At 43.4% G+C, this 22,803-nt stretch overlaps 2 protein-coding genes across 2 annotated transcripts; both read left to right on the top strand.

The window, feature by feature from the left end:
- The first annotated feature begins 1,716 nt into the window (after positions 1-1,716).
- LOC6031912 (H/ACA ribonucleoprotein complex subunit 4) lies at positions 1,717-4,261 on the top strand. The gene is made up of 4 exons (XM_001842549.2): positions 1,717-1,941; positions 2,052-3,376; positions 3,438-3,611; positions 3,675-4,261. Exons 1-4 carry the CDS (start codon positions 1,929-1,931, stop codon positions 3,741-3,743), a joined length of 1,581 nt encoding a protein of 526 aa, XP_001842601.2. The 5' UTR covers positions 1,717-1,928; the 3' UTR covers positions 3,744-4,261.
- Positions 4,262-7,603: 3,342 nt separating this feature from the next.
- On the top strand, positions 7,604-19,925 carry LOC6038554 (7SK snRNA methylphosphate capping enzyme bin3). The gene is made up of 5 exons (XM_038255061.1): positions 7,604-8,071; positions 16,396-18,464; positions 18,529-18,747; positions 18,814-18,960; positions 19,017-19,925. The coding sequence occupies exons 2-5, from the start codon at positions 16,545-16,547 to the stop codon at positions 19,638-19,640; spliced, it is 2,910 nt and encodes a 969-aa protein (XP_038110989.1). The 5' UTR covers positions 7,604-8,071; positions 16,396-16,544; the 3' UTR covers positions 19,641-19,925.
- The last annotated feature ends 2,878 nt before the right edge of the window (positions 19,926-22,803 follow it).

Here is a 22,803-nt window from a genome sequence, read left to right as displayed (position 1 = left end):
CGAGAACCAGCGAGTTGAAGTTACCGTTCCACCTTTTTTGGGAGGCTTGGGCGTCCGTGTAAGTTGGACATGCGTTGGGCGTTCCAGTGTTAAAAACCTCGATAGTTTTCATATGTTGAGTATTTTATTTTAAAAGAAAATTAACAAAAAGTATGAAAATCGAGACATTTAGTATGGGAGCTGTCAAATCTCTCACCATCAAAAAGCAGCGTTGAGCTTTCGCTGGATTTGTCTATAAAAGCCATGAGATTTTTTTCCGGTTGAGAAACGCCATCCTTGCCCTGATAAAAAGTCTAACTACACGCAAAAAAATCAGGCCTGTTTGAATCAACAAAATATTTTGTTGATATAACTTATCGATTTTTTGTTGAAATAACTCTCGAATCCGATTGAAACAACTCAAAATTAAGTGTTGAATTAACACGCTCGATTTTGTCAAACCTCTTTTGGAAAAAACAACAAAATCAATGCGTTGATTCTACACACAAAACAATTGAATCAAACCTAACATGTTTTTTGATTCAATTGCAAATAATAATTGTTTACACGTGTTCTTTTTCTGTCAAAATATTCCGTCTTCGAGAAACCTAAAAGGAAAAAAATATTGTTCCTTCTTCGGGGTCCGTTTTCTTCGGGCCCTGCCTCAGTTATGTGGACTTTCCGCGTGATTCGACCGATTTGTGGCCTGTCCGCCAGCCGTGGACGAAATTTCATTTGGTTCGAGAAGTTTGTGCTAAAAAAATGTGACTATTCAGCTGCCACCCAAGTACACCACGCAAACAGTCACGGGACGGAAAAAACGAGCAATGACCACCTTGCTCAATCCGACTGCCTTAAAAGTATCCTAAACGCTGCCAGCAACAAGTGGGATCAATTTCCAACACCGTAGCTTCAAAGTCACCCAAGCTCCGGCACTTGAAATGCGGATGCAGCTTCCGTCGGAAGGGTCGTGCTACTTCCCAGTTCCTTGGCCCGGAACAAGCTTGGTAGGCGCCTTGGCATTGGAGATTCCACAAGTGATGCCGTTCTAATGTTTTTTACCCTTTCAGACCACTGGAGAACATGACAGATTCAACAAGCGGTGGCAGCTTAAGCAACTCGTCGTTGATGTCCTCATCGGGAGGCGGCGGCAACACCAGGTGCGGTTCAAGAAAACGAAACTGCCTAAGGACAGAATGTGAAAAGCAGTGTGAAATTATTCCTGTTTCATAAATTGTTTCATCAAAAATAAAAATTTCAATAAATAATGGAAAAAATTATTTCAATTAAATGTTATGTTGTTTTGACTAAATCAGTAGCCTTAAATCGAAAAAAAGTCTGAATTATTTCAACAAAAAATCAACGTTGTTTCAACAAAAATCTGATTTGAACGCACTTTCTGTCAAATTTTAATCAACAAAAACGAGGGTAGATTCAACAAAAATACCGATTTGATACAACAAAATGTCCTGATTTGAAACAACAAAATTCAAAGGCTGATTCAAAAAAATATTTTGTTGATTATATTCAACAAAATATTTTGTTGAATCAAACCTCGTACAGGCTGATTCTACAAAATATTTTTCTGCGTGTAACAGGATATCGTTGCCAAATAAAATTACTATTACTATTACTACGCTGACCTACAGACTTAGAAGTATGCTAAATACAGATTTCTAAAGAATCCACCTGGCATCCCTGCCTCAACCCAAAACGTCAAACATCGCGAGCGACAACATAACCTCCAAACAGCAAGCGTTCACACATTCAGGCAGCACACCACGCGCGTGCTGGGCATAATATTTTGGTGGAGGAATTCCGTGAAGAAAATCGTGGAATTCTCGCGTGGTGGCGAATAATTTGAATTTGAAAAGTTTATCTAACGCGGAAAGTGTGAAGTTTGGTGGGTTTTAGTTGCGGGCAGTGAAGTAAACCGAAAAAGCCCCAAAATGTCGGATGTTGGTAAGTTTTGGCGTCTGTTTAGCAACGACTCGTGCTCGTCACGAGGTTGTCTGGACCGTTTTTTTTGGTTCCGTCGGATTGATTTGATTTATTTTTTTGTTTTTTTTTAGAAATGGGTTCCCCACACATTAAGAAGGAGAAGAAAAAGAAGAAGATCAAGCAGGAGCCGGGAGTTGAGGTTGAGAATTTGGGGGAGATTCAAAAGTCCGGGGACTTCCAGATTAAGCCTTCGGAGGCGATTGCCAAGCTGGAAACGTCCAAGTGGCCACTGCTGTTGAAAAACTTTGATCGGTTAAACGTCCGTACGAACCACTATACGCCGTTGCCGTTTGGATCGTCGCCGTTGAACCGGAAGATTAAGGATTACGTTACGTCGGGCTTTATCAACTTGGACAAACCGTCGAATCCGAGCTCGCACGAGGTCGTCGCATGGATCAAGAAGATCTTGAAGGTGGAGAAGACCGGTCACTCGGGAACGCTGGATCCCAAGGTGACGGGATGTTTGATTGTTTGTATTGACCGCGCCACCCGGCTGGTCAAGAGTCAGCAAAGTGCTGGCAAGGAGTACGTGGCCGTTTTTAAGCTGCACTCGGCGGTGGATTCCGTTGCGAAGGTCAACCAAGGGTTGGAGAAGCTGCGGGGAGCTCTGTTCCAGCGACCGCCACTGATTTCGGCCGTTAAGCGGCAGCTTCGTGTCCGTACCGTGTACGATTCCAAGTTGTTGGACTACGACGATCAGCGCAACATGGGTGTGTTCTGGGTCAGTTGCGAGGCAGGTTCCTACATTCGTACCATGTGCGTGCATCTGGGTCTGGTCACCGGCGTCGGAGGTCAGATGTTGGAGCTTCGTCGTGTTCGTTCCGGTATCCAGTCGGAGAAGGACGGAATGGTCACCATGCATGACGTGCTGGACGCTCAATATCTGTACGAAAATCACAAGGACGAGTCCATGCTGCGGAGGGTGATCAAACCGCTGGAAGGTCTGCTGATTGGCCACAAGCGTATCATCATGAAGGACAGCTCGGTCAACGCGGTTTGCTACGGTGCCAAGATCATGATTCCCGGAGTGCTTCGTTACGAGGATGGAATTGAGGTTGATCAGGAAATCGTCATCGTGACCACCAAGGGTGAAGCGATCGCGCTGGGAGTGGCCCTCATGACGACGGCCACGATGGCCAGCTGTGACCATGGAGTTTGCGCCAAGATCAAGCGCGTCATCATGGAGCGTGACTTGTACCCGCGCAAGTGGGGTCTCGGACCGAAGGCCTCCATGAAGAAGCAGCTGATTGCCAGCGGAAAGCTGGACAAGTTTGGCAAGCCCAACGACAAGACGCCAAAGGAGTGGCTGACCGGCTACACGGATTACAACAAGGCCAAGCCGAGCAACGGAAACCAGGTCGCCGCCGAGGAGGACGATGAAGTCGTCGGTGGAAAGGTGAGTTCAACTTGATGAAACTCAACCAAATTTAAGTGCTAACCCCTCTTTTTATTAACAGCGCAAGCTGAGCATCGGAAGTGCCGCCGACAACTCGATGGACACTTCGGCCATCGACGCCAGCGAGGGCAAGGAGAAGAAAAAGAAGAAGAAGAAGCAAAAACAGGACGAAGAAGCGCCTGAGGAAGCCGCCGCGGAAGCCACCGAGCCAGCGGAGGCCGATGCCACTGAAGAGGTGCGTTGTTCAGTCTTCTCTAGAGTTTACAAAACGTAACAGTCTTATTTGTTTCTTCCACAGACCTCCGAATCCAAGAAGGAGAAGAAGAAAAAGAAGAAGGACAAGAAGCAGCAGGAGGAAGCAGAATAAGTGTTGCTCAATTTCTCGCGCAGCGTCGTCTTCTCGGTGGACCGGTGGCCCAGTCCACGCCGTAATACTACTACTTTACACGCGACTAGGGCCAAAGGGCGCTCTATCGTACCACAACAATCCTAATTTTACACACAGTGTGCATTTCTGCTGAACTGATTTGCTGTGGACTTTTTTGTTTTAGAATTCAAACCATCTTTTTTACACAATACAAAGTCAAAGTGAATACACACACATTTGCCAGTCAAAGTAATTCAGGTTTAGCTAGTACACGATGGAAACATTTGCGTTCAAGAACTTCGATAGTGTCAGATTGAAAATGTTACGAAAGTATGCTTCGTAAGCGGAAAATACAAACCAAGCTTCGGATAGGACTCTTTATCCAACACGTGATTGGGCGCTGAACAAATGGCGGTACCTTTCTGTTGCGGAGGTATCGTGAATTTGTTGCAAGACAAAGTTTGTTTAAATGTACTTTTAAGATGATTGAAGAATTATATTTGCTAATTGTAAAATTAGTCGACCAATATTCTTGTATCTTATAATGTCCGAAAAATAAAAAAAGTCAAAGTAGTTATGTCACAGACATAACCGGAATGGCGTAGACTACGTAAAGTTTAGATGTGTGCGTTTGGTGAGAATCAAATCGGGTAGCAAATTGTTTAACTTTCGACACTTTCGAAAAAATGAAATTCTTTTCAATAGGATTAAAAAGATAAACTTTTAGCATTTCTAGACATGAATCAATACATAATTATTGATTTTGAAGGTAAACGAGAGCACTGGATGAATTTTCGCAAGAATGCTAAGAGCAGAATAGGGGAAGGGCAGAGGGGTTGGGGGCTAGAGCAGCCTCAGAAAGCTGTGCATTCCGTCGCCCCCGAAGAACAAAATTTGTTCCTGAAATTTAAATTCAAATTAGCTCGCTACCTCGTCCCGGGTGGGACGAGGGCAACTCTTTCAACACTTTAGAATTGGATGAGACGTAAATCTTTCAGAAGCGCTCGCCGCGAATGCGACGAGCTAGTTGGATGTCCTGATTGTTTCACAACCAAGGCTAGACCCACGAGAGGCTTTTCGGCTGAAGGCAGCAGGCGCGCGCCTCATCTTGTTGATGCCTCGTCCCGGGTGGGACGAGGGATGGGGATTGAGGCACCTCCGAACCACAGCAACCACGAAAGATCCAAACGGTCCGGCCATCGAGAGGCAACTGACTGACAGTGACGACGAGAAGGCGATGCGCGCTTCTTTTCCAGTTCTGGTCCCTCTCTCTCCTGCTACTGCTGATCTGGTCTCTCTCCTGCTGCTGCTGCTCTGGGCTGAGCTTTCCTGCTGCTGCTGCTGCTGCCGGTCCGATGTCTGAGACGTGAATGTTGGAATGAAAACTGGCGCACTTTCTTATATATGATTTCGGCCCGCTACTTCCCCTCCTTTTTCGCGACCGACACTCGGTCGCGTTGCTCGGATGATTTTCCCCTCAAAATAGGTACTTGACATTCCCGTCCGTGAGTGGGAAGCGCTCATTTTGCTTGCAAAATCTCGGCATTTTGAAAACATTTTAAAACATTGAATTGTTTCAATAGTTAAACAATTTTGCCAACAATGAAAGTTTTATAGCAAATTGCTGAATAATTTTCGAATCGGATGGAACATAAATCGTGTCGATTCGATTAGAGGGAAGGAAGATATAAGCGTTTGACGGATGACGCAGTATTCCAGGGCCTTCGGGCCGGGTTTTTTGGAATGGCACCCCAGTACCTTCGACAAAGACGTAGTCTACGTCAAAACTTTAATTCGTAAGTTCGTATTGTTTGCTCTAGACAAGATTTGATCTAGAAATTCAATAAAAATCCTATTTTAAACGAATTAGGTATGAATCTGAAATAAAAACTACACCTCTTATTATTTTTTTAAAGAAAGTCCTCTCACTTTACCAAAGTCCTGAAAAAATAAGGGGTCAACTTTCAATCAAGATGATGATTTTTTTTAGATTCCTTTTACCGATCTTTCGTGTGCGAGCGAGGAGAGCCATGTTCCCTTGCAATTTTTCCTCTTGATGAGCGTCAATAGATTTTCTTTTGATAATGATTCTTCCATCGCTGATGTTAAATGAAAAATTACCCTTTTTCCACGACTTTCGTTTTTTTTTAATAGTTTCCATCATTGTCTATCACTGCAAATATTTTTTTCTAAATTTAAGTTTTTTAAGTCTCATCCAAACATTTTCCAATGCCAATATCTCAGAAATTAATGGTCCACTTTTCAATGATGAAAAAATGAAACATTTGTGAAATTTTATGATCCTTTCAAAATAGTAGTTTATGCAACAAGTGGCAAAAAAGAAGATTTTTTCTGCACGAGTCGTACATTTATCCAACGAAGTTCACCGAGTTGGATAAATAAGACGAGTGACGAAAAAATCATGTTTTGCAACATTTACAACATTTTTTGTAATTCCAAAAAACACCCTTTGAACAGAATTATAAGTCAAATGTTCATATATTTAGTCAATAAATCGTTTTAATCAAAAACAAGAACTTTTCAGCATTTGTTTTGAAAAGGGTTACTATTCGATTGGAACAATATTTTGAATTTTTTGGTATCAAGACTAACACTCCAAAAGACCAAAACATTCATTATTACGCCCATTTGAAATGACTTGATTTCAAAATTTAAAAAAAATCGAAATGGTCATAAAATTTCACAAATGTTTCATTTTTGAACATTGAAAGTGGGAGACAGCGAAAGATCTTATTAAATGAGCTCTTTTCAAAGCACAAAGCACAAAAAAAGTGATAAGGTTAGCCTTTTATGTTGTTCATACAAAACTATACAAAACAATACAAAATTCAAAATAACGTATTGTAAAAAAGGTTAAACAAGTTCACATTTGGCGAACGTAAAAAACAGACTGTCTGTTTTAAAAGCCGCGATCCATTTTATTTCTGAATTAATTTAAAATTATTTACAAACAAATTTTTATTAAAGACAATTAAAACATAATTTGATCTTCGCCGAATGTACATGGCGCTTTGTTCATGTTGCTTTTTTTCCGTCACGAGGTTCATGTAGTCTTTTGTTTGACAGGTTGACAGGGCTATATAAACAGGGACTGCTGATGGCAGAGATTTTGTTTATGTTACTTTATTTAAAATCATGATTAAACAGACTTTACTGAAGTAACTTTGGCTCATTTTTGGTGGAGAGGTAGCTTATTAGGAGTACTTTCAGAATATGCAATAACCCAGAAAGTGTCAAAATGTACATGATGCCTTTTGAAATGTTACCGTCGGTTTTAAAAACAAACCTGGGAAATTATGTTTTCTAGGCTAATTGTCTACAAAACATCAAATAAAAAGAGACCAAAATCTCGAAACAAATCCTGACATAACATAAAATGGAGAGGTTTCCTAAAACAATATTATTGACAGCCAAAAACCAATCCTTCACCCTTCCAGAACCTCGAAAACCCCAAAATCCACCAGAGAATCCGTGCTCAAATCCCAAATGTTCCGCTTGATTTTTTCCCTGAGTGCAACTTTGCCCAACGATTTCAGCCCAAATCACCAGCTTTCCCCGCGTCAAACCGCACCACTCACCAACTCACTGGGCACTTTGCAGCTGGGACCTCCCCAAAGATATTTCGCCTCATCCGGAGCGCACCTTTCACTGTCCACATCCGGCAAATCTTACCCTTGCGGGCCGTGCTGACTTCCGGTGCTCGGGAAAACCCACGAAAAATCCACAATCCGTCCGTGTTCCGGCCGCTTGAAATCGTTTTACTTGCCAAGTGGCACGGCGGCAGCCATTTTCGTTTGAGCTGTCAAATGAAAGACAAAAAAATATAAATTCGTTTGCTTTCTCGCTCGGTCCGCCAGTCGCGGTTGAGACTTTGTACGGTGCAGACGGGCCACGCTCGTTCCTGGTGCGAAATTTTGTTGATTTGCCAGCAAAAGTGTGTGTCCGATCGGTGCAGGAGACCGAAGAAGTGGTGCTGCGGTGGGGTTCGGTGGTGATTCTGGGAGGAACAGTTCCAGCAATGAATCAACCTGTGGACGGCGAGGGCTGAACGTGCGTGCATTGTGCAAGGCTCAGGTCGGGATCGTGTCACGACGTGACAATTCCCGCAAAACGTGCAGAGCAGTGAAGAAGAAGCGCCAAAGTGACTTTTTTTTTGTGGCAAGAAGACGATCAACAACAAAAACAACAGTGAGAGAGCGAGTTCAAAACGTGAGAGTGAAGAGAGCGAAAACTGTTACCGGGAGAGAGGAACGATCCCGTCGTGCTTTTTTTGGGGTGTTTTGCACTAATCAACGCTGGACGGACAGGTTTGTTATGTTTGTTTTTATGCTCTTTTGGGGGGTTATTGTGAATACATTTGGGGAAATGGAGCTATCTCCTTAGAAGGCATTGTATTTCCTTTAAAAATCGTTTTTTATCGTTGGTTTTTCTATTATTTTTGTTTTAATTAATAGATATTTCAATTTGAAGCTATCGTAATTTTATAATGGTTATCCTTTATTACATTTACATTAGACCAATGTAAATTTTACTTTAAATTTTGTCTCCCACCTTCTTAATTTTTTTCCAGAAAAATCAGGGTGCAAACAAAACAATTAATGCCATAAATTTTCATTGAACATATTTGTAGAATCGGGTATATGGAATTAAAAAAATATTATTGCAATTCCGTCGTGAAACTTCATAGGGGCAGGGGGGCAGAATAGGCCACCCTTGGATTTCAGCTTTAGAATGGATTTAGACCAACTATAAGACAAGGGTCTTATAAAAGACATCAAATAACATCACCACGCCGATAACGATGTTTGAATTCATTGTATTTTTCGAATTATGAGCAAAAAATGTAAATTATTGAAAAACCACGCAAATGTTGTTTATTTCGAGGTTCTTAAAAAAGCTTTCTCGAAAGTTAGATTGTTTAAAAAAGTTTGTTCAAAACTTATAATGTTACAAGATGTTACTACCAAGGTAAACAAACAACAACGGCACCTTCAAATCATTCATTCATTCATTGTTAAATTGAATTCCACTTGGGGGCAGAATGGACCACCTTTTTCCTGCCTTATAAAAACAATCAAAAGTTACGAAATTTGAGCTAAATGGACTATTCTCCTGGTAGCTTCACAAATCACGTCTAATGCAACATTAGTTGATTTTTTACTTGTTTTGATGCTTATTTGTAAAAATAGTGTCCTATTACAACATATTACCACTATTTCCAAAAATCTTTGTTTTGTTAAGTTATTATTTTTATAAAAGTGATCAAATTTCATGAAAACTATGTTAGAAAGGTCCCTCAAGTCATTTCTTATCACCCTTCAACGTTGTATTAGAAGAAATGGCTTGTTTTCTGAGGTGGCCCATTCTGCCCGCACCCTGGAAAGTTAGTCAAAAAAAAAACATGTTTTTTAAAGTGGCTCAAAAATAGTTTTAAGTAAAAAATTTTCAACATTGAAGGGAACATTCCAAAGCCTTCTTCACTTGATTCTTTAATTTGTATGTTTTTCTATGTTTTTTGGTACATTTTACTTACGTGGACCATTCTGCCCATTCTGTTGCAAAGAACACTAAAAAGGAGGAAACTTCTTCTTTTGGTTTAGTTTTCTCATGTAGATAGTTTTGTACCCCCGTGAATTTATCTATAAATCATGGATAAAAAACAGTACTTATGGACCTTCCATAAACCATGTGGACATTGTTTTGGGGATCTCAATCTCAGACCCCCCCCCCCCCCCCCTCTTTTTTGTATGGAGCGTGGACAATAAAAGACAGGCGAAAAAAGACATCTTTTTGAATCAGCCTGAAATGGTGATGAAATGGAAATTTGGTGTCAAGAGATTTTTATGTAAAATTGGACGCAAGATTTGATGGCGTACTCAAAATTCTTCAAAACGTATTTTTCATCAAAAAAAAAAAACACTAAAAAACTTTTAAAAGCTCTGCCATTTTCCGTTACTCTACTGTAAAAAATGTTGGAACATGGGAAAGGGAAAGGAAAGGGAAGAGAAATTTAATGTACTTTTCGCAATTCCGTCGTGAAACTACTTACTTTTGCTGTCATTTTTGAACGATGAAAAACCCTACTTTTCAGCACTGAAATGGATGAAGAGAACTTTTCAGCACTTGAGCAGTTCTCTAGGATTTCGGTCATTCGATTTTTTCTGTATTTTTTAATCCGGCTGAAACTTTTTTGGTGCCTTCGGTATGCCCAAAGAAGCCATTTTGCATCATTAGTTTATCCATATAATTTTCCATACAAATTTGGCAGCTGTCCATACAAAAATGATATGTGAAAATTCAAAAATCTGTATCTTTTGAAGGAATTTTTTGATTGATTTGGTGTCTTGGGCAAAGTTGTAGGTATGGATATGGACTACACTGAAAAATAATAATACACGGTAAAAAAAATTTGGTGATTTTTAATTTCACTTTTGTCACTAAAACTCTATATTTTGCTTTTTCGGACTTTGTTGATACGACCCTTAGTTGCTGAGATATTGCCATGCGAAGGTTTAAAAATAAGAAAATTAATGCTTTCTAAGTCTCACCCGAACAACCCACCATTTTCTAATGTCGATATCTCAACTAATGGTCCGATTTTTAATGTTAAAATATGAAACATTCGTGGAATTTTCCGATCTTTTCGAAAAAAAATATTTTTAAATATTGAATGTTTGATCTTTTTGAAATGTTAGTCTGGATTTAAAAATTTTGAAAATATTTTTTTCGAAAAGATCGGAAAATTTCACGAATGTTTCATATTTTAACATTGAAAATCGGACCATTAGTTGCTGAGATATCGTCATTAGAAAATGGTGGGTTGTTTGCGTGAGACTTAAAAAACATCAATTTACTTGTTTTTAAACCTTTGCATGGCAATATCTCAGCAACTAAGGGTCGTATCAACAAAGTCCGAAAAAGCAAAATATAGAGAATTTTCTCAGCTTGTTAAAAATATTTTTTTCAAAAGTTGGCAAACATGGACACTATTTAAAAAAAATCAATAACTGTGACTATTTTGAAAAAGTTACATAAATATGGCTATAACTTGAAAACGGTGCACTTTATCAAAATTTCACTAAAGTGATTTTTGATTGCAAATTTAATTTTACATCGAAAAATGAAGTTGAAAAATTTTTGCGACCAATATTTCGATTTTTTTTTTTAAATTTATCAATTCAAAAATTCATAACTCGGTCAAAGATTTTTTACCCATCCTGGAAATTTCTGAAAAGTTGGCATTTTATGTCCTCTAAAACATATCAAAAAATAAAAAAATATTAAAAATAGTGTTTTTTTGCAAATAAAGTTTTAGTGACAAAAAGTGAAATTAAAAATCAGCAAAATCTACCCCTATCGAGAAATTATGGAAAGAAGGAATAATTCTGAACACTTGAATATGAACGAAAAATTCATTAGCTCGCGGCGGGGTTCGATCCCCCGTCCTTTGGGTCAGCAGACAAAAATGCTAACCACCAGACCATCGAGGCTTAGTTGTCTAGAAGGATTAAGAATGCTATAGGAATCCAAGAAACTTGATTGGAATCTGTGTGAACCTAAGAACAGGAAAATGCAATATTGAATGCAAGTTGAATTCAAGGACACTTGTTGCATAATTGTTAGGCGAATATTAACTTTCAACACGACCAGAATTCACCACAAAAAGCTTGGTGAACCGAATTGGAAAGCTTCCAAAAATGAATCCAAGAACATACGAAGAATTAAGGACTATAAATAGATTTGACCGGCCGCATCACTTACCACGGTGAATCCTGGCTTCACACCCATCTTACTAACACCCTCAAACCTCACGTGATACTTTGTCGAAGACGCAGCTGATTTAGCGGTCTTCATCACTCAAGTATCGGAATAAAATTCCTATCCACTTCCCCCGTGTCTTACCACTGGTCGTGGCCGGCGCTGTGATTGGCTAGCATGATAGGGACATTTGAAAGTTGCGAAGTGGTGATGATTGGTTCCTACTCTTCATCTGTGGTCCACGGAGCAATTCTTGGAGGTCCTGGCCAATAACAGAGTAGCAACTACGGGTAGACACCAATGCTATGCTATGCTATGCAAAAAGTGAAATTAAAAATCAGCAAAATTTTTTTACCGTGTATCATTTTTTTTCAGTGTTGTCCATATCCATACCTACAACTTTGCCGAAGACACCAAATCGATCAAAAAATTCCTTCAAAAGATACAGTTTTTTGAATTTTCACAAATCATTTTTGTATGGACAGCTGCCAAATTTGTATGGAAAATTATATGGACAAACTAATGATGCAAAATGGCTTCTTTGGGCATACCGAAGGCACCAAAAAAGTTTCAGCCGGATTAAAAAATACAAAAATTTAAATTGAAGAAAAAAGACCGATTCCGTAGAGAACTGCTCACTTGTTTCGAAAAGCTATACTTTTCAACATTTTTATGATTTAAACGGTTAATTGACCAAATATGTACATGAACATTTGACTTTTAATTCCACTCAAAGGGTGTTTTTCGGAATTGCAAAAAACCTTGTATGGAACTTGTTGTGTAACATACAAAACCATTCTGATTTGTCAAAATTTCCATAGAGTCTCGATCAATCAACAGTGACATGATATCGGACTAAATTCGTTGATCTGTTGAACTAACGGTTGTTGGATTATGATTGTATCGATCATTGTTGCGAATCGAGGATCTACTGGAATTCTGACGATCAAATGGTCGCCTCTTTTTCAATTCACGACTTGTAAAAAATTAACTGTTTATGTATTTTTTTAATATTTGAAATTAATTAAAATACGACAAGACTACTGATGGACGTGACAGGACATGGGCCCAGTTTAGAGGTTTCGACATCAACGATGTGCGGCTGGATCACACAAAAAAATGTCCTCCATTACGGGTTTGTCTTCCGGTTCCCCTGAGACTGCTTTGTGGTACCCCAGGGGTACATATATCCCAGGTTGGGAACTACTCGCATTAAAACATATTTATAAAACAGTGAAAATTTTACATTACGATTTTTTGGAATTCAACTCTTCGTGTAATATTGTTTTTGACAAAGAACTTTGTCCTAAGGTTTCTATACGGGGTGTCAATCCCAAATTTTCGCGAAGCGAAAACGTTACGTGACGAATTCCCCTCTCGGCAAATTTCCCCTCTTTTTGGTGCACGCTGGTTGGTTGAACAAACGTTTCCCAATCAGTCAATCGAGAGACGTGAGATTGATGTATCTAAAATCACCCCCACTACACCTCATAATTTTCGGATCGTCGACGAGGCAACAAAACGCGGCTCGGTCGGTCCCGAAAATTCATTCTATTGCTGGACGTCGACGAGAACACATCAGAAGCATATGGCCTGGTGGCCCGGTAGCAGACGGCCTGGAGGTCCGGCTGCAGATGGCTTGGAGGCAAGGACCAGCTAAGACATGCCAGTCGCGGGAGTCGATCATTGGAACTGGCCAACACCTAGCCTGGAGTGGCCGGAGGCCCCGGGGATGTTCCGAAGGGGGGACATTTGCCGAACCGTAAGAGTTGGGGCAATATGGGTATCAAACTTTATGGTTTTTGATACTGGACATGAAATTTGACATTTCAGCAGTAGTGGCCACAATCCGGAGTGGCCGGAGGCCCCGCGGATGTTCCGATGGGGGGACATTTGCCGGACCGTAAGAGTTGGGGCAATATGGGTATCAAACTTTATGGTTTTTGATACTGGACATGAAATTTGACATTTCGGCAGTAGTGGCCACAATCCGGAGTGGCCGGAGGCCCCGCGGATGTTCCGATGGGGGGACATTTGCCGGACCATAAGAGTTGGGGCAATATGGGTATCAAACTTTATGGTTTTTGATACTGGACATGAAATTTGACATTTCGGCAGTAGTGGCCACAATCCGGAGTGGCCGGAGGCCCCGCGGATGTTCCGATGGGGGGACATTTGCCGGACCGTAAGAGTTGGGGCAATATGGGTATCAAACTTTATGGTTTTTGATACTGGACATGAAATTTGACATTTCGGCAGTAGTGGCCACAATCCGGAGTGGCCGGAGGCCCCGCGGATGTTCCGATGGGGGGACATTTGCCGGACCATAAGAGTTGGGGCAATATGGGTATCAAACTTTATGGTTTTTGATACTGGACATGAAATTTGACATTTCGGCAGTAGTGGCCACAATCCGGAGTGGCCGGAGGCCCCGCGGATGTTCCGATGGGGGGACATTTGCCGGACCGTAAGAGTTGGGGCAATATGGGTATCAAACTTTATGGTTTTTGATACTGGACATGGAATTTGACATTTCGGCAGTAGTGGCCACAATCCGGAGTGGCCGGAGGCCCCGCGGATGTTCCGATGGGGGGACATTTGCCGGACCGTAAGAGTTGGGGCAATATGGGTATCAAACTTTATGGTTTTTGATACTGGACATGAATTTTGACATTTCGGCAGTAGTGGCCACAATCTGGAGTGGCCGGAGGCCCCGCGGATGTTCCGATGGGGGGACATTTGCCGGACCGTAAGAGTTGGGGCAATATGGATATCAAACTTTATGGTTTTTGATACTGGACATGGAATTTGACATTTCGGCAGTAGTGGTCACAATCCGGAGGCCCCGTGGATGTTCCGATAGGGGGACATTTGCCGGACCGTAAGAGTTGGGGCAATATGGGTATCAAGCTTTATGGTTTTTGATACTGGACATGGAATTTGACATTTCGGCAGTAGTGGTCACAATCCGGAGGCCCCGTGGATGTTCCGATAGGGGGACATTTGCCGGACCGTAAGAGTTGGGGCAATATGGGTATCAAGCTTTATGGTTTTTGATACTGGACATGGAATTTGACATTTCGGCAGTAGTGGTCACAATCCGGAGGCCCCGTGGATGTTCCGATAGGGGGACATTTGCCGGACCGTAAGAGTTGGGGCAATATGGGTATCAAGCTTTATGGTTTTTGATACTGGACATGGAATTTGACATTTCGGCAGTAGTGGCCACAATCCGGAGTGGCCGGAGGCCCCGCGGATGTTCCGATGGGAGGACATTTACCGGACCGTAAGAATTGGGGCAATATGGGTATCAAACTTTATGGTTTTTGAAACTGGACATGAAATTTGACATTTCGGCAGTAGTGGTCACAATCCGGAGTGGCCGGAGGCCCCGCGGATGTTCCGATGGGGAGACATTTGCCGGACCGTAAGAGTTGGGGCAATATGGGTATCAAACTTTATGGTTATTGATACTGGAAATGAAATTTGACATTTCAGCAGTAGTGGCCACAATCCGGAGTGGCCGGAGGCCCCGCGGATGTTCCGATGGGGGGACATTTGCCGGACCGTAAGAGTTGGGGCAATATGGGTATCAAACTTTATGGTTTTTGATACTGGACATGAAATTTGACATTTCGGTAGTAGTGGTCACAATCCGGAGTGGCCGGAGGCCCCGCGGATGTTCCGATGGGGGGACATTTGCCGGACCGTAAGAGTTGGGGCAATATGGGTATCAAACTTTATGGTTTTTGATACTGGACATGAAATTTGACATTTCGGTAGTAGTGGTCACAATCCGGAGTGGCCGGAGGCCCCGCGGATGTTCCGATGGGGGGACATTTGCCGGACCGTAAGAGTTGGGGCAATATGGGTATCAAACTTTATGATTTTTTAAACTGGACATAAAAAGTTGCATTTGGCCATTTTCTGAAGTTAAGCAGTTAAAATAAATTGCTTATTAGGCAGGAAGTAATAAATAAATTACTGCGATGCACATTTTTTTTGTGCCGCTGCGAAAATCTGTTTCTGGAAATTTAGAATAACTATCCCGTAATTAATTAGAGCCCTGTAAAAGGCAGTTCTAATGTCTGCTGTTCAAATTTCCTTTACTGCCGCCGATTGCTTGCAACAGCCTTGCAAAAACATTCCCGCATCTTGGTAACTTTCGAGTGGTGAAGAAAAGTCAATTGATTTCACCTCGATTTCTATTTCAGCTCCACTTGCAATTTCCGTCCCGTTAGTTCGATAGGACGTTAATTATAAGGGAATCTTGGGGAAATTTGGACCGGACATTCTAATCGAAAATTTCAACAATCATCTTGCAAAGTTCTTTGTCATACTGGTCATGTGTAACATAACCACCTGCACCTTTTTTTTTGGTATTTTTTTTTTTTTCTGAAGTACTAAAATCAATACCTACAACTTTGCCGAAGACACCAATCGATCAGAAAACATATTTTCGAATGTTAACACATCACTTTGTATGGACAGCGGCAAAATTATGTGATGACTTGTATGGACGAACCAACGATGCAAAATGTCTTCTTTAGTCATAGGGTAAAACAAACAAAAATGAAGTCCATTTCGACTTTCGTAGATAATTGTCTATTGAGAAGTAAATTTAGTGCAATACCTACGCTCCAAATTATGTTACAAGACTTTGCCCCTTTTTCACCGCACGTTCCGCAAAATTGTTTTCGCTGTCTATTTTCGACTTTGTTTTCATTTCTGATACCCCCATCCACACAATCCCCGTCCTACGCCCTCCCTTCCCCCATCATTCGAGATTTAATTCCGTTACTAATCGCTCTGCGTAATATTAATCGTGTGTATTTATTTTTCGTTCTTCTCTGTGTGTTGCTGTTTCTTCCAGGAGGTGGCCAAAAATATCTCTTTTATTGTACCATCATCATCATCCTACATCACCGGAGGTCAGCGGGAGCAGGAGAGCGCGCGCGCGCCTAAATTTAGCGCCCTCGTGCAACAATAGAATTTTAAAACGGTAATTTTACATGCGCCAGGATGGAAGGACAAGCGCTAGTGCAACTGGCGGAAGTCGCTCCTGCCGAGGTGGCTGCTGGCGGTGGTGGAGAGCCACACGTTTTCGCAGCAGTGCGTGATGACGCCGCCAAAAATCACGGTCAGCAGCAACAGCAGCAGCAGCAGCAGCTACAGCCGCGATTGCATGGAAATAAGAAACAGAACAAGCATTTCTCGCGCCAGCAGAGCAAGAACAAAAAGTGGAAGCTGAATAAATTTAGGCGCAACCAGAAGGACTGCGGGGGGAAGAAAAAGGATCAGGTTAAGGGTGGGCCGGAAGGGGTTGCGGTTGGTGGTGGGGGGAAGGGGGACGAGGGAAAGGTAAACCAGTCTGGGGGAAATTTGGAGGTGAAGCAGCAACAGCAGCAGCAGCAGCAGGGAAAGCACAAAAATCCGAACAAAAATGCAAACAGCTTGATGCAGGTTCGGAACAAACGGCTGCAGTCGGTGTCCAAGTTTTTCCTGCCGGATAAGCGTCCCAGGAAGGATTGCATCATTCCACCGACCAAGTTCTTGTTGGGTGGGAACATTAGTGATCCGTTGAATTTGAACAGCTTGCAGAACGAGTCGGAGAATGCCGTTACGCCCAAGTCATCGCCCATACCGACTCCGCCGCATTACAAGAACAAGATTGAGGTGATTATTCCGCCGAACATCAATGATCCGTTGCATCTGTTGGATCCGGTTGACTCGGTGGAGTACGAGATGCAGTTGTGCTCGCCGATGAAGAAGAAGCAAAGGGCGAGGAATAAGCGCAAACGAAAGTCAAAGTCCGATAAGAACAATCAAAGTTTAGACAGCAGCGCGGGAAACGTGTCCGCTGGACCGGGTCCAGGTGGTGTGAGTCTATCGGAAGCGGAAGCGACTACGGCGGAAGAAGCTCAGCTGTTGGCTCCGGGCTCTGTCAGTAAGGAGTCGTCTGATCAGGCGTTATTGGAGGGTGGCAACACTGGAGATCGCGACCGGGCTAGTCGTAACATGAAGCTAGACTTGGAAGTGTGCAGAAAGCGTAGAATTAGCGAGAGCACATGCGCGAGTAAAAGCAAGGTTCGTCGGATGGACTCGATGGACAAGATCGTCAGCCCGGTGATTCCACAACCGGGAGCCTGGAAGCGTGGTCATTGGCCAACGATCCCGGTTGGTGCTCGCAACCGCACAAGAACTCAATCGTGCACATCAAACAGTGACGAACCGGTGGCGAAATGTTTGGCCACTGAGCAGGAAGGTGCTGGCACTGAGAATGCGGAGAAACCGCCGGAATCCGTCGAGCAAGCTCAGCAAGCTGAACAACCGTCTACGTCTCAGCCCCAGACGGAGGACAAGAAGATTCAGGACGATACAAACTACCATTACGGAAACTACGACCGGTACTACGGCTATCGCAATCTGAACGAGTTCATCGACGTGCGATTGAAGGTGTTTTTGCGCAACCCGTATCTGTTCAAAGATAAGGACGTCCTGGACATTGGATGCAACGTCGGCTTGATGACGATCGCCGTGGCCAAGATGTTGCACACCAAAAGCATAACCGGCATCGATATCGACAACAAGTTGATTGCGAAGGCGCGAAGAAATCTGACGACGCACGTTCGCATTCCAACGGAGGAGCAGCCGCCGAGTCCGGTTAAGAAGGAACCGGATTCGTCAACAAAGTCGGCAGAGCAACCGAAGAGCGGTAAAAAGGGCAAGCAAGCGATTCGTCGAAAATTCGGTGGACACGCAAAGCATGGGAAGCACCACCAACATCAGCCGCAACAGCAGAAGAAGGATCCCAAGAAGGGCCACTCGGAGTTTTTCCCGATCTCATTTCCGCTATCGCTGGGAAATGTTGGCGCCAAAATGTACCACTTGGACGTGGGATCTCCCAGCAGCAACTTTCCGCACAACGTTATCTTCAAAACGGTAAGTTGTGGAATAACTCTTTAGTGAATTAAAACTAACGCTCAATTTCCCCAATTTTCTCCAGATGAACTACGTGCTGAAGGACGAATCGCTGATCGCGTACGACCAGCAGCAGTACGACCTGATCCTGTGCTTGTCCGTCACCAAGTGGATGCACCTCAACTTTGGCGACGTGGGCCTCAAGACGGCGTTCAAGCGGATGTTCAACCACCTGCGGCCGGGCGGCAAGCTGATTCTGGAAGCGCAAAACTGGGCCAGCTACAAGAAGAAGAAAAAGTTGACGGTAAGATTGGCGGGATTTGAGTTGTTGGGAGATTTGTGAATAACTTGAACTGTTTTGCTATTTCAGGACACCGTCTTCGACAACTACAAAAACATCGAGTTTTTCCCAAACAGATTTCACGACTATCTGCTGAGCCCGGAGGTGGGATTCAGCCACAGCTATCCGCTGGGTATTCCGCGGCACTTGAGTAAAGGCTTTCGGCGGCCCATTCAGGTAAGTGACGCTTATTCTTTATATTAAAATGGTTCTAATAACGTGTTGCGTTACAGCTCTACGTCAAGGGTGACTTCACGCCGAGCCAGGCCCAGTGGAGCGACACGTACCATCCGCAGACGCCGTACCACAACCACCGCAACATCTACACGGACATTGCCAACCCGGCCCAGAACAACTGCATCTGGGGCTCGACAACGCCGTACCAGCCGTCGTACAGCACGCGGTGCACCCCGGTGCACGGCTTCATGGCCACCTCGCCCTACTACAACCCGCGCCAAACGGACAGCTACCAGCCCAGCTACGATGCCGGTAATCGTCGCGGTAGCTACTGCTTCGCGTCCCCGCTGTACTCCACCACCTGGTCGCCGCCGTCGGATCTGTGCCACCGGCGGTCCGCTTCGAACACGCCCACCAACTCGGCCAGCGTGCGGAGCGCGGAAAACGACGAACACTACGCACAACACCGGCCACACGTGTATCCGCCCATCGAGGTATTCCCGCTGGAGTTTGCCGGAGGACGCTCGCAGGGCGCCCCCGGTTCGGCCAGCGTACGGCAGACCGACTCCGACTCGGAACCGTCGTGCAACTCGGCCTCCCAGACACCCACCCGGTCGCAGTACGACGTGGACCAGTCGTCCAACTCGCCCAGCACAACACACTCCCAGCCGGATAAGTAGATTGCAGGATCGCGTCGTCGTCGTCGACGATGTGGTTTGTTCTGTGATTGCGTTGAGCCGTTCTGAACCAACAGTTGCTCCAAGCTAGTCCGTTCGCTTTGTGAATAGTACGTACAATGTCGCGTCGCTTGAAAGGCGAAACCGTTTTCTTTTTTTCCACAACCACACACAAATTTCTTGTTTTATTTCTTATATTCTTTGCATCTCAGATAATATACCTAGAGCAGTGTAAGAACTAGTTGTTGTAAATAATCGCTGAAAGATTAAACTTTGTCGATTAATTAAGGTTTGGTGTTTTGCGCGAGAAAGAATTCTTCGAAAAGTCCTTTTTATCACAAACTTTTGGCTCTATTTCAGATTGCATCTTCGCTGACACCTTGGACGTTGTCGGAACACGGACTCAGCAAATCTCCATCGCCTTCAAGGCTTCAAGGCAGCTTACGATACAGTCGACGGCGAACAGCTATGGCAGATTATGCACGAGAACGGATTTCCGGACAAACTGATTCGACTGGTCAAGACTACCTTGGTTCATGTCATGTGTCATGCCTTCCCATCGCTTAAAGAGGTGACGACTCATCCTATACGCTGTTTAATATCGGCTTTGAGGGAGTTGTGCGAAGAGCGGGTATCGACTCGAGAGGCACGATTTGCAACGGGTCAGTTCAACTACTTGCCCATACCGACGACATTGAGATACTGCGAGAGACCCAGAGACGGTGATAAGGGGCTCAAAGGACGTCGGTCTCTCAAGACTCACCCTCTTAATTGTGGATGGTGCTGGAGGAGGTGAGTAAGTCGTGTACTTGGGATCGCTGGTAACTGCCGACAACGACACTAGCAAAAAGATGCAGATCCACGCTGCAGATGGCGCCTACTTTGGATTACAGAATATTTTGACATCAGACCGAATGCAGCCGAATCTGACTCTGTCCAAAACACTTATTGGACCAGTTTGCCGCTAGACCCAAACGCTGCGGCAAGAGAATGATCAAGCCCTTGAAGTGTGCGAGCGGAAAGTGCTACTAACGATCTACGCAAAAATACGTAAAGCTCAGAATGAGTAGTGAAGGTGCATGAACCATAAAATGCACGATTTGCCATCGTCACACTAGCAAATATTGGAAAAAGATGAAGTCTATCTTGTCAGGAAGCAATGGCACAGGGTGCACGATGAAGGCAACAGAAGGACCTAAGTAAGGTCTGCAACCTAGAAGACTGACGAGCAACATGGAACAATCTACTTGAAGGACTGGATCGACTTTGAGAATGAAAACATGGTTACGAATTGGAAAGTTCAAGTAAACCTTTCCGCTGATGATCCAGAACTGTTTCTGACAGGAAATAGCGTTTTAGAGTTCTTCGACGGAATTTTTCTCCTATTTCCTGATATGGGAGAAACTTCAGCTGAATGCCAGCAAAACAAAATACATGACAGTGACCTAACGATAAAACAAAGGCGTGAGGATAGCGGTTCGAATCGAGACGATCAAATATCTCAGAGTGATGATGGATGAAAAATTGAACTTCAATGACCACATTGACTACACAATACAGAAAGCAGTCCGCAAAATAGACGTGTACAAATCGCTGATTGCTCTTGACTTCGACTACTGTTTTTAGCAACTCTTCAACAGTTGGAAAGAAAGCGGGTTCTATAGAGTAAAGTGATGTGACTTATTTTGAAATGTAACCGTTTTACACCAAAACAAAGCATGTTGGATTGTCTCCAGTGAATGTCTGTTCGCCAAAGGATCGAGTACAATACGTTATGTTTTGTGTGACTAAAGGGATGGCGCCTAGATACTTGGACGGGTACGGTGGTATTATAGACTAAATACTAATTAGTCTATTGTGGTATACCAAAAGAGCTGGTGATCTCATGTTGCAGATGTGCAGGAAGGCGGCGCAGAATTCACTATTCTACAAAGGATATAGCATGTACAATTGACTACTCGACAGAGTAAAGAACACCAGGATCATGAACGAGTTCGAAAGCCATGGTAAGCGGAAGGGATATTCATGGGCATGACACTAGAGGGGCTGACGATCTCAGAGTGCAGATTTGGAGGAAGGCGTGTACGCAGAACTCGCTGTTTTACAAAGGTTTTAAATTAAACAACCGGCTTCCAGATGCGGCAAAAATGACGAGCAACATAAACGAGTTTAAACGGAGCTGCAAGAAGTTTGTACGGCAACGGCCGTTGGAATAGAATTGACCCACGATATTACTGTGGCAAAGAGCACCTTATGACGGTCAGCCATCTTCATTATCGGTATGCATCGCATGGGATCACTTTGGACCTCATATGATAAATCTGATCAAAAGTAACGCGAATCTGGGCACGGTTTGGACTTATACGCGCGTGGAATAGCAAATGGATGAAAAAACTGCAATCTGGTTGATAAAAAGACTCGTCGTAGGATTTGTTAGAGCGCCTTTAGAGAAGATACGAGAGATACGGATGGGCATACACGTAAGTAGAGTTAAGATTACAGGACACTCTCAAAACACGAACGACGAATTATCGAAAAAAAATATCTGCTCGTAAATCTTCCATGCTACAAAAACTGTGTATAAGTAAGAGGTGGGCCATCCAAGAAAAAAAAAGTATATCAAATGATCTCAAAACCCTAAAAGGAAGCTGCAGCCTGAGTGATATACAAAAATATACAAAATTACTCTGTACAAGATTTTGTTTGTATGAGCGCTATGAGATGCAGTAAAATCGCAAAAGATGACATCCGAATCTACGCTAGCGACTTCAATGCGAAGATACACACTGACAAACAAACCTGGATTGCAAAACAGCGCGTCTTGTATAGAAGAGGAAAAAAGACGAGCTGATTACGGAGTTTAGGACCCCCGACAAATCAGATCAAGAGGACCATCCAAGACAAACGGCACATTCAAATGCAGCATTAACAAAAGACTCTCAATCAAATGACGCGCACCATTCAGTCAACTGACAACCATTGAAACGCCAGTGCGCAAACTGACAGAAGTCCGAGCACGCGAGCTCAAGTTTGAGAGCGCCACCACCAACGCGCTCGGGAGAGCGCCCCCATGTCTATACGGTCCTGTGTGGCCAGCGCGTGAGATGAATGAAGGGGGTACCAACAGAGAGAACTCGCGAGAGCATGGGAGAGCAATCGAAGCCAG

Source organism: Culex quinquefasciatus, chromosome 2, assembly GCF_015732765.1.
Source record: "Culex quinquefasciatus strain JHB chromosome 2, VPISU_Cqui_1.0_pri_paternal, whole genome shotgun sequence".
In the NCBI taxonomy this organism is placed as follows: Eukaryota; Metazoa; Arthropoda; class Insecta; order Diptera; family Culicidae; genus Culex; species Culex quinquefasciatus.
Note: the sequence above shows the minus strand (reverse complement) of the source record. Positions and strands in the feature narration are given on the sequence as shown.